Source organism: Astyanax mexicanus, chromosome 7, assembly GCF_023375975.1.
Source record: "Astyanax mexicanus isolate ESR-SI-001 chromosome 7, AstMex3_surface, whole genome shotgun sequence".
In the NCBI taxonomy this organism is placed as follows: domain Eukaryota; kingdom Metazoa; phylum Chordata; class Actinopteri; order Characiformes; family Acestrorhamphidae; genus Astyanax; species Astyanax mexicanus.
The window spans coordinates 3,700,581-3,715,447 of NC_064414.1; the positions used below are offsets into that span (position 1 = coordinate 3,700,581).

Below are 14,867 nucleotides of genomic sequence, written 5' to 3' on the forward strand. Positions count from 1 at the left end.
TTGGTCTGTTCTATATGTTTTTTAATAGGATTTTACTAGGCCTCTGGAATATAATCAAGAGGAAGATGGATGATCACAAGCCATTAAACCAAGATAAACTGCTTGATTGTTTGCACCAGGAGATAGATGTATATAAATGTATATAAAGGTATTCAAAAGCAGTGTGTAAGACTGCTGGAGGAGAACATGAAGCCAAGATGCATGAAAACTGTGTAAAAACCAGGGTTATTCCACCTAATATTGATTTCTGAACTCTTAAAACTTTATGAATATGAACTTGTTTTCTTTGCATTATTTGAGGTCTGAAAGCTCTGCATCTTTTTTGTTATTTCATCCATTTCCCATTTTCTGCAAATAAATGCTCTAAATGACAATATTTTGGGGGGGAAATTTTGGGAATTTGTTCATTTGTTCCAGAGCTGTGTGTGTGTGTGTGTGTGTGTGTGTGTGTCATCCGTGTTCCCCCACAGTAAACTCTGCTCAGGGTTGTTGTGGCTGTTACAGGTGTGAGTTGGGCTGCGTTTGCTCTTAACCAATAAGAATGCAGGCGGCACAGATCAAAGCTGGGTCGAGCCAATCAGCGAGCTCTCGGTAGAGGAGCGTTACCTTTTATTCAGATCCACAAACTCGAGGCCCAGCAGTGTGACCTCTGACTTCACCTCAGACAGCACGTCTCACTCTCCATATCACACACACACGCTTACACACATTTATACACACTCTAACACACACACACTTATACATAATCCTATACACACAGTGTGTTTTCCCTCAGTGTGTGTGTGTGTGTGTGAGCTGCGGTACTACACCATGTCCTCCGCGGTGGCTGAAGGTCCGGGGAAGGCGCGGGTGGATCACCTGCTGAGCGCCGTGGAGAGCGAGCTGCAGGCGGGCAGCGAGAAGGGAGACCCCACGGAGCGGGAGCTGCAGGTCCGCCTGGACGAGGAGGAGCTGTGGAAGAAGTTCAGGGAGCTCACCAACGAGATGATAGTGACCAAGAACGGGAGGTAAGCTCACTGAGACTGTGTGAGAACTCTCTTTAAATCCTGAAACTGTGATACTCTCAATTTAAACACATTTCTGAAATTTCATTTACCGTGTGTTTGTTGGAAAATGCACTTTTTGAATTAACAAATTTAACTTTAACCCTCTGTGACAAAAATAATCATATTTGTGTGGAGATTATTATTTTTTCTACTAAATTCACCTTTAAGCATATCTCAACATACTATATTATATTGAAAATAACTCACATATTACATATATTTTTCAGACAAAATTGACTTAAAGTAATATGTACTTTAAATGTGTTTATTTAGTTTTCTTTAAGTGCTGAAACAATTTAAACACATGTCTGATATTTTATTTGTTAGAGAGTGTTTGTTGGAGAATGCACTTCATGAATTGGTTAACTTTAACCCTCTGTGGATTTAATCATATTTTTGTATAGAAAAAAACACCGCTATTATGGAGATTTCTTCTTTGGGAACTTTTTTCAGACACTTATATTTTACTATTTTGATCTAAACAAGCTGATTGATATTTGATTCACAACTGCTTTATCATTATGGCCCTAAGAATGATAATGAAATAATAATGAAAAAAATGTTTTTGTTAGCTTACAAGAGTGTAATAATATAGTAAGAATATAAACAGCCAAATATAACTTCTTTAGTACTTCTTTACATATTCTTGCACATATACTTATTTTTATTTATGACCCACATGTACAGCTTTGGAAAAAAATAAGTGAATTAATTAAGAATTTTAAGTTTTAAAAGTTCAGAAATCAATAATTTTGTATTACAGTTTCTCCTCCACCAGTCTTGCACACTGCTTTTGAAATTCGAACAGTTCAGTTTGGTTTGATGGCTTGTGACCATCTATTTTCCTCTTTATATTCCAGAGGTTTTTAATTTGGTAAAATCAAAGAAACATATATATTTTAGGTGGTCTCTGGAGCTGTATATAACACTTCATCGTATTAGACATAGAAATGCCATGTAACATTTTTTTGCCAGCTTTAATATGGTTTTTATCAATAATAAAAATATATTGTTTCAAACTATTAATTAAACTTTATTAATTGCACACCACCCAGTGTTATTTCTTGTTCATTTCGGGAAAAAAATGTTTTCCTTTTTTTCTGTGAAACTGCTTTGTAACAACAGTTGTTATATATGTGTTTATGTGTATATGCATGTGTATGTGTAAGAGATCCTGACAGATGCTGACAGTGTATGTGGTGCTAATCTTCTCTTTTTCCTCTGGATTCAGGCGCATGTTCCCCGTGCTGAAGGTGAATGTGTCGGGTCTGGACCCCAGCGCTATGTACTCTGTCCTGCTGGACTTTGTGGCGGCAGACAGTCACCGGTGGAAGTACGTGAACGGGGAGTGGGTGGCAGGCGGCCGGCCAGAGCCGCAGGGACCCAGCTGTGTGTACATGCACCCGGACTCACCCAACTTCGGAGCGCACTGGATGAAGGCCCCGGTCTCCTTCAGCAAAGTTAAACTCACCAACAAATTAAACGGAGGCGGACAGGTGGGCACCTAAAACACACCTAAAACACACTTAAAACTCTGTACTGACCAATCGTGCAGAATCCATGAGGATATATAGGAGTATTAAAGAATATATTGACACTTACAGAGAAAACAATAGAGAAAGACTAGTTTTAGTTCAATTTAGCAGCATGTGTTTATGTTTTAATTGGTTAATCATACAGAAAGGTCTTAACACCCATTAAGGCATGGGCAAGGCATGTGTTAAAGATGTTAGATTTCATAAGTCATGTTAGTCATACATATGTCATGCATGCTGTATTGTGGTTCGGGATGTCCAATCAGATCACATAATTTTCAAAGAATGGGAATCGGGTGGAAAAGATCCGTATCAATGATTTATCAATAATGTAATGTAATATTGTTACTCTACGAGTTCACTATAAACTCTGCTGAAGGCTCTCAGGCCTATTTCCAAACATTTTTATTTTAGTGTACTATTTCACAATTGTACACTAAAATAACTGCATTAAATGATCATGATCTTAATTATGATTAATCGCAGAATTATTGTTGTGTGACATTTTTTTTAATATGTATATTTAAATGGAAATCATTTATAAGGCCATTTAGTACTTGTGTATTTTAAAATATAAAAATGGCTGTTTTGATATCATTATTTTAATAATAATTAAAAATGAATTAAAATCTGATTAGGATTTGCTATCAGCAGATCCTCAAAATAAAATGACTCAGATTTTATCGGGACGTTCCTAATTGTGGTGTTAATGGCAGATTTCTCATTGCTCTGCAGATCATGTTAAACTCACTGCACAAGTATGAACCACGTATCCATATAGTGCGCGTTGGAGCCCCACAGAGAATGGTCACCAGTCACGCTTTCCCTGAAACCCAGTTCATAGCCGTCACTGCATACCAGAATGAAGAGGTAAGTCATTCATTCTGAAGCTGTATAATTTTTTTAAACTGCAGATTTATAATTTAGTTCATATTCCAGTAACTATCATTAATTACTGAGTACTTACTACAAATCCAATCCAATGCACTGGGTTAATATACAGTATTACATTGTAAAGATATTACCTTTTGAAGAAATGTGTTTTAAGCATATTGTTTTTTCCTTTTTCAGATCACTGCCCTCAAAATAAAACACAACCCATTCGCCAAAGCTTTCCTCGATGCCAAAGAAAGGTATCAGCTTTAACTATATATATATATATATATATATATATATATATATATATATATAGTTCTATACTTCTACATTATTTTACTGGTTATTATTTCCTGGCTGTAGGTGTTTGTGTGTTTATTGAAGATTTCTCATAATATATTTTATTTTTATCTCTTGCAGAAGTGATCATAAGGAAATAACAGATGATGGAAATGACAGCCAGCAGTCAAGCTATGCTCAATGTAAGTTTATTAGAATTTAATATAAATTTATATATTTTTCACACTTGCTTGTGTTCTTTTTATTTTTTATTTTTTTTTATTTAACTGCTTCTGTTTTGATAGTGTGTATTTGATTGTGTGGCTGCATAAGTACTAAAGTCTTTCTCTCCTCTGGTGTGTGTGTGTGTGTGTGTGTGTGTTTGTGTGTGTGTGTGTAGTAAGTGGCTGGTTTTTACCTGGATCAGGATCAATCTGCCCGCCTGCAAACTCTCACCCTCAGTTCAGCAGTCCTCTGTCTCTGTCGGCGTCTCACGGCTGTGAGCGTTATTCCACTCTGAGGAGTCACCGGACTTCACCCTACCCCAGCCCTTATCCTCACAGAACAGCGTCGCCCAGTAAGAACAAACACACACCGTCTCACACACCGCCAGTATTATCTTTATCTCCAAAATAGGAATTTTACAGGGGAAAAAACACTCTGAATTTAAATATTTTCTACTTACACAATTAAAATATTTAGCAGCCAGATTTACATTATGTTAAAGAGTAAAAAATATATATTTTCTTGGTCCTAAATAGAGCTGGGTATCAAAATTCAATACCAAAAATGCAGCAACTGAAACGTCTCAGTACTACAGAGTACAGAAAGGTCTAAAGAAATCAGTGATTATTTTTGATACTTTGCATGAAACACACATAAAAACGCAGAGAGAGAGAGAGAGCGCACAGCAGGGTAAACGTGTGAAAGTGCTCTAAAGTCCATCTCTACTTCTAAACATTCATCCACACTTTTTCCTTTAAACTGTCGACACACCGTCACTGTGCTGAAGTCTCTTAGCTGCTCCCTCTTTCGCTCTGTCTGTCTCTCTCTCTCTCTCTCTCTTAGTCACTCTGTCTCTTTCTCATTCTATTGTTCTGTCTCTCTCTTTCTTTCTCTCTTTCTCAAGCTGTTTATCTCACTCGCTCTTTCACAATGTTTCTATCTCACTCTCTTTCTTTTTTTAGCTGTCTCTCACTCTCTCACTTACTCTGTCTTTCTCTCTCACTTGCTCTCTCTCACTTTCTCTCTCACTCATGCTCTCACTTTCTTAGTCACTCTCTCTTTCTCATTCTGTTGCTCTGTCTCCCTCTCTCATTCTCTCTCTATCGCTCTGTCTCTCTCTTTCTTTCTCTCTTTCTCAAGCTGTTTATCTCACTCGCTCTTTCACAATGTTTCTATCTCACTCTCTTTCTTTTTTTAGCTGTCTCTCACTCTCTCACTTACTCTGTCTTTCTCTCTCACTTGCTCTCTCTCACTTTCTCTCTCACTCATGCTCTCACTTTCTTAGTCACTCTCTCTTTCTCATTCTGTTGCTCTGTCTCCCTCTCTCATTCTCTCTCTATTGCTCTGTATCTCTCTCTTTCTCTCTCTCAAGCTGTTTATCTCACTCTCTCTTTTACACTGTTTTTATCTCACTCTTTTTCTTTTTAGCTGTCTCTCTCTCAATCTCTCACTCGCTCTGTCTTTCTCTCTCACTTGCTCTCTCTCACTGTCTCTTTGCTCCTTCACTTTCTCTCTCACTGTCTCTCTCTCTCACTCACGCTCTCACTTTCCCACTCACTCTGTCTCTTTCTCACTTTATTGATCTGTATCTCTCTCTTGGTCTGTCTCTCTCTAACTCTCTATTGCTCTCTCTCTCTCACTTGCTCTGTCTCTCTCTCACTCTGTCTTTGGTCTCTTGCTTTATATCTGGCTTTCTCTCTCACTTTTTTTGCTCTCTCCCTCTTTCTCACTCGCTTTGTGTCTCTAATTCTCTCACACTTTCTCTATTTCTCTCTCTCTCTCGTGTTTTGTTCCAACAAGATCTATAAAGATGGAGTCTCTCATGGTGACAGTATGAGAAGGAATGAATATTTTGTTAAATTAAGGAAAAGGTATTAAAGACAGTATTGTATCGTTATTAAAAAAATAACCAAACAAATTAAACGATAACCAGCCCTAGACCTGACATCGTTTTTCTCCTAATTCTTTTAAAACATAAAACTAATAATAAAAAAAACACAAACACACACTTTTACTTTTTACTCCTACCGACCTCCCCAACTCCATTAATGAGAAACTCAAACAAGCACCGCTGAGAGAGAATGTCCTGCATTCCTCCAACCTTTGTGCACGTTAGACTCCGCGGTCGTAAACAACCTCTCCTCCCTCGCGGAATGCTCCGTCACCGTGTTTGTTTTCTGCTCTGTGTTTTCTTTCAGTAATGAAAGAAAGGAGAGAATGACCCATGCTTTATTAGCCTGCATGTGACCGAGTGTGTCCCAGAAACTCACCAGCAGTGTGTTCTGGTTCTTTTTCAGCTGGATACTCAGAGAACCCCTCAGCCTGTCTGTCCATGCTGCCGTCCCACGAGAACTGGTCCAGTCTACAGATGTCCTCTCACACTGGCATGGTCCCCATGAGCCAGCATTCTCCTCCAAACTCCAACTCCAGGTCAGCACTCATCCCCCTCTCACACACACACAATATTGATGTGACAATATTAACAGGTTTTTTCTCTGTACCTTTTCCACTGGACCCTGAATGGCCCAAAGCTGATAGACTATCATTTATTTGGTGTCAAAATTAAAACTTTTTTGTTTAAGGAAAAGAAAAGACATATTATAGTAAATTAGGTTACATATAATACATATAATAATCATGTTTTATTGTTACTCTCACATTACATTAGCCTTGTATTTTTTGTCTTTTATACAGCAAAGCTCCTATTGTATTTATAGAAACTTATCCAACCAATTGATAGGGGCGTACAGAACAATATTTTAAAAGTCTAAAAGTTTACAGATCTGATCACTGAACCATTTTTAGTTTTTAACTTTTTAGTTTCTAATAACCATCAGAAAGCCTTTGACTGTTTTAACAGAGTTTTTTTCTTTCCCTTATTATTGTTCTTACTTTATTATTATTTTTATTACATTTTTTTATTCTTATGATCTTAGTTCATTATTATTCACTTCATTTCTTATCACTCTTTAGGTACTGTACATAATATTTTTTTAAGTATTTATATACATTGATTTCATGTAATATTGCCACATATTACGAATTATGTGAAAGTTATTTATATATATATATATATATATATATATATATATATATATATATATATATATATATATATATATATATGCTATGTATATTATATAATTCCAGTACACACGTCTCTAACACCCCTGTTTTCTCCTGCAGTCAGTACACCAGTCTGTGGACTGTGGGAAACGCTCCCCTGACTCCAGTCTCTCAGTCAGGTGGGATGGTCAGCAGCCTGAGCTCTGGGTTTCTCTGTGGCTCCGCCGGCCACTACACCGGCCTGTCTCACCCCAGCACAGTGCCCTCGTCTGGGTCCCCGCTGTACGACGGCACTCCAGCCCACGAGGTGCACGAAGCTTCTCCATACGACGGCTCCACCCACGTACGGCTCCCCACGGCCTGGACGCCCATTACACCCACTTCAATATAGACCATCCAGCTCCACGCACTGATTCCCCAGTGAGAGCAGGAGCTTCTGAACTAGCACTCTTATCTCTGTAACAGAAGAACGTCTGTGCATCAATTCGAATTAAGAAAAAAGGACAGCCAGACCAAATACAGGCCTGAAGCCTGACTGTAAATATAAATAACTGCTTCCTCACATGCTGCCACCGGCCCTCTGATGCCTAAATATCAGTATTTGTGCAACATTTTACTGTATAATATGATAATGTGTGTTTATTTATAGTTTTCTAATGCGTAGCGTGACTCATTTTTGGTGTCATGTACAGACAATCATTTGTACAAAGTGTAAATGTCAGTATTGTTAAAAAATGATTTATTTTTTTGTCTCAGGAAAGTGGTTTCAGCGTTAATGCTTCACATACTGGCCTTTATGTGTGATGTCTGTTACAGCATTGCTGTGCAACGACTACAGAGCTACTGAATTTTCATTAAAAAACTAACTTTACTAAAATAAAAAAAAAGATTGTGTGCATTGTTTGAGGTCAGAATAGAGGTCTCCTGACAGATCCCTAAAGTTATTTTATATACTGCTATAAAAGAACACATTCTCCTAATTTGTTTTAGCTTAACTTTAACTTTTCTTTTGTTATAGTTTGTTGAACAAGACCACTGCAAGACCAGCAGGGGGCGCAATTTATCTGCTTTTATAACAAAGATGTTGACAAATGGGAGAAATATTTGACCAAAGATATAACACTTTAAAATACATTAGACCAAGTCCCCTAAAAACACAAGTGTAAATACATCAAATACACATTTAAAACATTAAGACACTAATCCATTAACCCCTAAGGAAGTGGTCTGAGATATATAATTATATATAAAATTTGAGCCCCATGCTATAGCAATATATACAAGACATCCAAAATATATACAAAACCCCATCCATACAATCAAATTACTATTAATAATTGCCACACAATAAGCGAATTAGCATTATTGAGTCAGATTTAACTGGAGACAATTTAGATTACCAACTGTAAACACATAGCTAAAATCCTATCAGAATACAATCCAAATGGTCGTCACATGAAAACACCTTTCTGATCCGGTTCATTCGTCTACAGTGGGGAAAATAAGTATTTAATATACTGCAGATTTTACAAGTTTCCCACCTACAACGAATTGAGTTCTGTCATTTTCATCATAGGTTCACTTGAACTGTGAGAGAATCTAAAAATACGTTTCCTGTAGTTCTTGACCAAGTTTGCACGCACTCCTCCATACAGATCTTTCAGGTTTCAGGGCTGTCACATTGAGTTTCTACTGGGTTCAGGTCTGGAAACTGGCTTCAGATTCCACTCCAGGACCTTGAAATGCTTTTTATGGCGCGATTCCTTAGTTGCCCTGACTGTGTGTTTCGGGTCATTGTCATGCTGGAAGACCCAGACACAAATAGAATAGGAGTAACATGGCTTTTTTATGTAAGATGTAGAAGCTGGAAGTAAAGTATGCATAACCAACATTTCTATTTAAGTAAAGTAACAGTGTTAGTATCTCTGTGGATTAATGTGACATTTAATTTCTGAAGCTGTGTAGGCATTTAATATTCTTTTATTCCTGTACATTATTGAAGTGGACAGTGCAGTGGGTGGTAATGATTTTGACCGACAGCATCTGGCTAGAACTGATTTTTGCCAATCAAACTATGCAACTCTGGCAGAAATTAAGGAGGCCTGACACCAGACCAGACCCCCTCCCTCGACACATTCAGCTCTGTTTACTCTTCTCTTACGAGCGAATTCCACTCACTTAAGTGAGGAATCACATCTATCTGCTGGAGCTTTCAACACACAGAGTTTAGCAGTGAAGCTAGAGCCTTCCTGTTATTAAACTGCCCCCACTGCTTTTAATTCACACCTCGGTAAGAGGAACATAAATCCTATCCATATTTAATTACTGTTGAGCCCAGAAATCTAAAGCTGCACTGAACTCATAAACTAAACAAAAGTAGAACAGTCTGGAACAGGAATTGTACAGTGGCTGAAGTTTTTCTGTGGTCAGCAGTCCTTCCTGAAACTGGCCACCAGGTGTCTCTGAAAACCAGTTTAACAACTAAACACTGACATGAAAGGAAAACGTCAGATCTGTAATGGAGTTTGCAAATGCTGCAGTTCAGTCTGCACGAAGTAATACGTTTAAGAGTTTTATGAGCTTTGTGTGACGCGGAGCTGCTCGTGAGCTGGGGATCAGAAACAGGCCGTGATACTGACGCACTGAAGAATAAGAAGAAAGATTAATGTGCCGCCTCTCCTTTTTTACAATTATGGATAAAACAGTAGCTTTACTGGGCTATAAACTTTTGTATTTTTTATTGGCCTAAACTGTGAGAAGTGCTTCTTTATTATAGGGGTTAGACTAACTGATTTTTAGAACTTGTGTGGACTTATGTGGCATATTTATAATCTAAATTTTATAAGGACATTTTTGCACACTACACACTAAACAAAATGACTAATGAAAGACTAAAGGTAAATAGTAACAGTAAACATTATATAGTGAATAGTGAATTAGTTCATGAATTTTCCCAGAGACTCAATTTTCATTTGTCAATTGTCATTTAACGACCAGACTTCATGCTACTCTTTCTCTATTTGTCTTTCGCACTGTACGTGCACAAAGTATTATGGGTAACAGACATACCTGTCAAGTTTTGGATTTAAAAATAAGGGACATTTTCTGCAGCCCGCTTCGAGCCATCCCACTAGCCCAACTGAGGTTCAGTATCCCTTACATTTTAAGACAGGTGGGCTTCCCCACACTGACCCTAATCTGCGCTCCGCAAAACCAGCAAATTTGATTGGCTGTTTCTCCTTAAAGGCGGTACTTTGTCCTTGAACCGGCACCACGATTGGTTAAGAAACACACAGCGGTCAGTCGCCTCAATAATAAAGTTTTTAAAATTTTGATATAATACAAGAAATTTACGGTAAAATACTAAAACAGGAGGAAAGGCGGGAAAAAGGAATAAAATACGGTAGTTGCCCGGCCAAAATGGGAGACATGACAGCTATGGTAACAGAGAGCCAGGAAGGATACATCAGTTGCGTCCTTCTAATCGCTTGAATTTCTCGGCTGTATATGAAGACTCCTTTAATTAGAAACAGCCTTCTATGATCTAGCGGACAAGAAATGCAACCTATACCTCAGCTGCAGCCCTTAGGCTTTGGAAGGGAGCTACTGTTTCAGATGTGACTTGCTCCTCCCTTTCTGTTTTGCATTGCACTGGAGGATAACAGTGTAGTGTCCATTGTAAACACACTCATGTATAAACAACACGGACACTATATGACACTTTGTCAATTTACAATATGTACCTCATAATCAGTATTAGTAATTAACAGTATTAATGCAATTGGAATGCACCCATGGTATATTACCAGCACAGATACTGTACATAACATACACTGAAAGGCAGCAGTGTGCTGATAAGATCAATCCTAAGCCTCGTTTTTGGCACTGTGTGTTTTCCTTCAGTGCAGGACTGATCTTTAGCAGCACTCTAAAGGGTTAGCTTAGGTAAGGTTTGCACACATTTACAGCACATACACACACAACTATAGTGTGAAAACTGCACACACGTCTAGACTGCATCTGGAAAGAGGGTCAGGACTGTGTGTCACTGACAGACTCATGCTGACAGTATACAGCTGAACCTTTTTTTTAAATGATGCTAGCTAAATAGAGATTAATTTTATGCAGCCATGCATTGTTGTAGATTCATTCAATCTGTGCTGAAGAACTAAAGAACCATAGAAGAAAGTTTTAAATATTTAAGGGTGCAGAACAGAACAAAGAAGCACATCAAGTTTTTGTGGGTTATGTTCTACTTTCTTCTTTTCTTTTTCTTTGTCTGAAAGAGCAGAGAAGAGAAAAGAGAGAGAGCAGAGAGAGGGAGAGAGAGAGAGAAAGAGAAAACCTGCTGCTTTTCGCTGGCGTTGAAAATCACTTTGGGTTTTTTTTTGGTAATAATCCCATTAGGATCCTCTGAGAACCCCCTCCCTCCTTCTGTCAAAGAGCGGCATTGACGCAAGCAGCTTTGACGTCAGCAGCTGCAGTGAGCGTGTGTGACTGGAGTGGAAGAGGGGGGGCAAACTGCGCACATACACACACACACACTCATTCTCAGACCCACACACACACACTCTCAGACACACACACACACACAGACACACACACTTTCTCTAACACTTTGTCTCAGAGACACACACACATATTTTTTCTCCCAGACACATACATACACACACTCTCTAACACACACACACACACACACACGACCACCAGGGCTTTAGAAAAGCAGAGCACTGGGGGAATTAGCATCTGTCCAATTCCCCCTCATACAGGCTGGAGCTGCCCAAATCAGAGCGGGTTTCAGTGCCGAGGTCCAAATCCCAGATTAAAGCGGGAGTCCTGAACAGTGTGTGGAGCATTCATCAGTCCCTGCAGCCATCCCCTCGCCTTTAAACTCAAACAGACCTGCAGACACTGCTGCTTCACTCACTCTCACACACGCACTCTCACATACTCTCACACACTCTCACACACGCACTCTCACATACTCTCACACGCTCTCACACACTCTCACACACGCACTCTCACATACTCTCACACGCTCTCACACACTCTCACACACGCACTCTCACATACTCTCACACACTCTTACACACTCTCACACACGCACTCTCACATACTCTCACACGCTCTCACACACTCTCACACACGCACTCTCACATACTCTCACACACTCTCACATACTCTCACACGCTCTCACACACTCTCACACACGCACTCTCACATACTCTCACACACTCTCACATACTCTCACACACTCTTACACACTCTCACACACGCACTCTCACATACTCTCACACACTCTTACACACTCTCACACACGCACTCTCACATACTCTCACACACTCTTACACACTCTCACTCTCACACGCTCTCACTCACACACTCTTACACACTCTCACACACTCTTACTCAAACACTCACACGCTCTCACTCACACACTCTCACTCATTCACACTCTCACATTCTCTCACTCACACTCTTACTCACACACTCTCACTCACTCTTACACACTCTTACTCACTCTCACTCACTCTTACACACTCTCACTCAAACACTGTCGCTTACACACTCTCACTCATTCACACATTCATTCACAATCTCACACGCTCTCACTCACACACTCTCACATACTATTACACACTCTCACACACTCTTACTCACTCACTCTCACACTCTTACTCACACACTCTCACACGCTCATACACGCTGTCACTCAAATACTGTCACTTACACACTCTCACTCATTCACACACTCATTCACAATCTCACACACTCTCATTCACACATACTCTCACTCGCTCTTACACTCACTCACACACTCTCACACGCTCTCACTCAAACACTGTCACTTACACACTCTCACTCGTTCACACACTCATTCACAATCTCACACGCTCTCACTCAAACACTGTCACTTACACACTCTCACTCGTTCACACACTCATTCACAATCTCACACAGTCTTACACACTCTCATTCACACATGCTCTCACTCACTCTCACACGCTTTCACTCACACTTATTTACACTTATTTATACTCACTCACACGCTCTCACACACATACTCTTACACACTCTCACTCGCTCACACACTCACATTCTCACACACTCTCACTCATTCACACACTCATTCACAATCTCACACGCTCTCACTCACACACTCTCACTCACACTTATTTACACACTCACTCACACGCTCTCACTCCTGCTCAACAGGTGCATGCTCAACTCCATTTCAAATGCATCACATAATGACAATAAAAGGTGGAATGCAAACACATTATGCTAACATAAGATTGAGTCATAGGTTTAGGCTAAATGTTGGATTCCATAAACATTTGGCTAAATAGTGGAATGCAAAAATATTTTGCTAACATAAGATTGGCTGTTGCTAATCTATTGTTAAGTGTTGCTATGGTATAGCTGTTGGTTGCTAATTAGTTGCTAGGAGATTGCATTCCAATTGGTTGCTAGGTGTTTTGAATATAAGTAGGAGTGCACAGAGGAAGGGATGACAAACCCATAAACAGTTCAGTGACGGTTCATAAGTCTGATTGACTTGTGGACCAGCCCTGTTTTGGGACAGTTTTGGGGGAAATGAATGTATGAGAAAAGGAATGAATTTTGTCACAAAAACAAAAAATAACAAACAGATAAGTGTGGGAAATGTAAGTGTACAGTACTGCTCTAAGGAACTGGGTGAAGTTTGGTGGCTGTCGGGACAGAGGAACTGTGTATGGCTTGGGCGTGTGTGAAAATAATTTGGGAGCGAATGGAAAGAACAAGGGATGTAAAAACAACAAATAGAGAAGTGCGGGTCAGCATGGTGGTGGATTAATTTGCTGGCTGTTGAACAAAGAAGAGATTTGTATTAATAGAGGGAGAAATGGGAGTTATGAAGGATAAAAATAAAATGACAAATAAGTGAGTTCAAACAATATTCTTAAAGAATAAAACTACTATGATGGTAAATAAGAATATATGGTGCTGGATTGCAACTTTTTGCTAAACAGATGTTAAATAAGACTTAAGAGGAGCGTGAGTATGACACTTATAGAGAGCGTGCACTGTGTTTTCTTGCATGTTTCTGCTGCTTTTCTGATTCTGTGATTTGCTGCTGCAGTCAGTCAGACGTGGGCTGGCTGCCTATAAACTCACCAGGATGCAGGACCTGATGTGGGAGAAGGGTCAGTGTGTGTGTGTGTGTGTGTGGAGATGATCTCTAAGGGTTCTGGACACTTCAGAACTAGAAACACTTCTGGATGCACGTGCTAATTGTTAATCTGGACAGCACCACCAAGAAGAAGCTGCACCTCTTTTCTGTCGCACGTGTCAAAAACCGTCCCTCCTTTTCTTCTTTATGTCTTTTGTCTCCGTTCCTGACGTCGCTCCTGTAGACGTGTGCAGCGCGTGCGAGGCTCTCACTGCTTGCGTAAACTCCCGGTCCAGATCTCTCGCTCCCGTCTGGCTCCGCGTGCGGGGGAGGCTTGCTGACGTCACGCGCCCGTGAAGGGAAAAAGCCGGTCGCGCTGCTGATGGAGCCGGGAAAGGAAAAGTCCGCGCTCGCCTCGCGCTCGCTCGTGCAACAACAGAGGAGAGTGGGAGGGGGCGAGACAACAACAATCACAAACATCCAGCAAACTCCCCGCGCGGTGGGGGAAACAGCCGGGACCCACCATGCTGGCGCGCTCGAGCCTCCGCCGGCTTCACAAGTCGGACGAAAAGAGGGAAACTCGCGCGGAGGGCGATGAGTTGGAGCGCGAGCGCCTGAGCCAGAGCGAAAGGGACACGGCGGCGGTCAGCCGGTGGCGCGCGGGGCTGAATAGGATCCACAGAGGCG

The 14,867-nt window shown here is 40.2% G+C and overlaps 1 protein-coding gene across 1 annotated transcript; it reads left to right on the top strand.

The window, feature by feature from the left end:
• Positions 1 to 570: 570 nt before the first annotated feature.
• On the top strand, positions 571 to 7,889 carry tbxtb (T-box transcription factor Tb). The gene is made up of 8 exons (XM_015602798.3): positions 571 to 1,007; positions 2,278 to 2,542; positions 3,317 to 3,451; positions 3,653 to 3,714; positions 3,878 to 3,939; positions 4,137 to 4,313; positions 6,259 to 6,391; positions 7,148 to 7,889. Exons 1-8 carry the CDS (start codon positions 811 to 813, stop codon positions 7,416 to 7,418), a joined length of 1,302 nt encoding a protein of 433 aa, XP_015458284.3. The 5' UTR covers positions 571 to 810; the 3' UTR covers positions 7,419 to 7,889.
• The last annotated feature ends 6,978 nt before the right edge of the window (positions 7,890 to 14,867 follow it).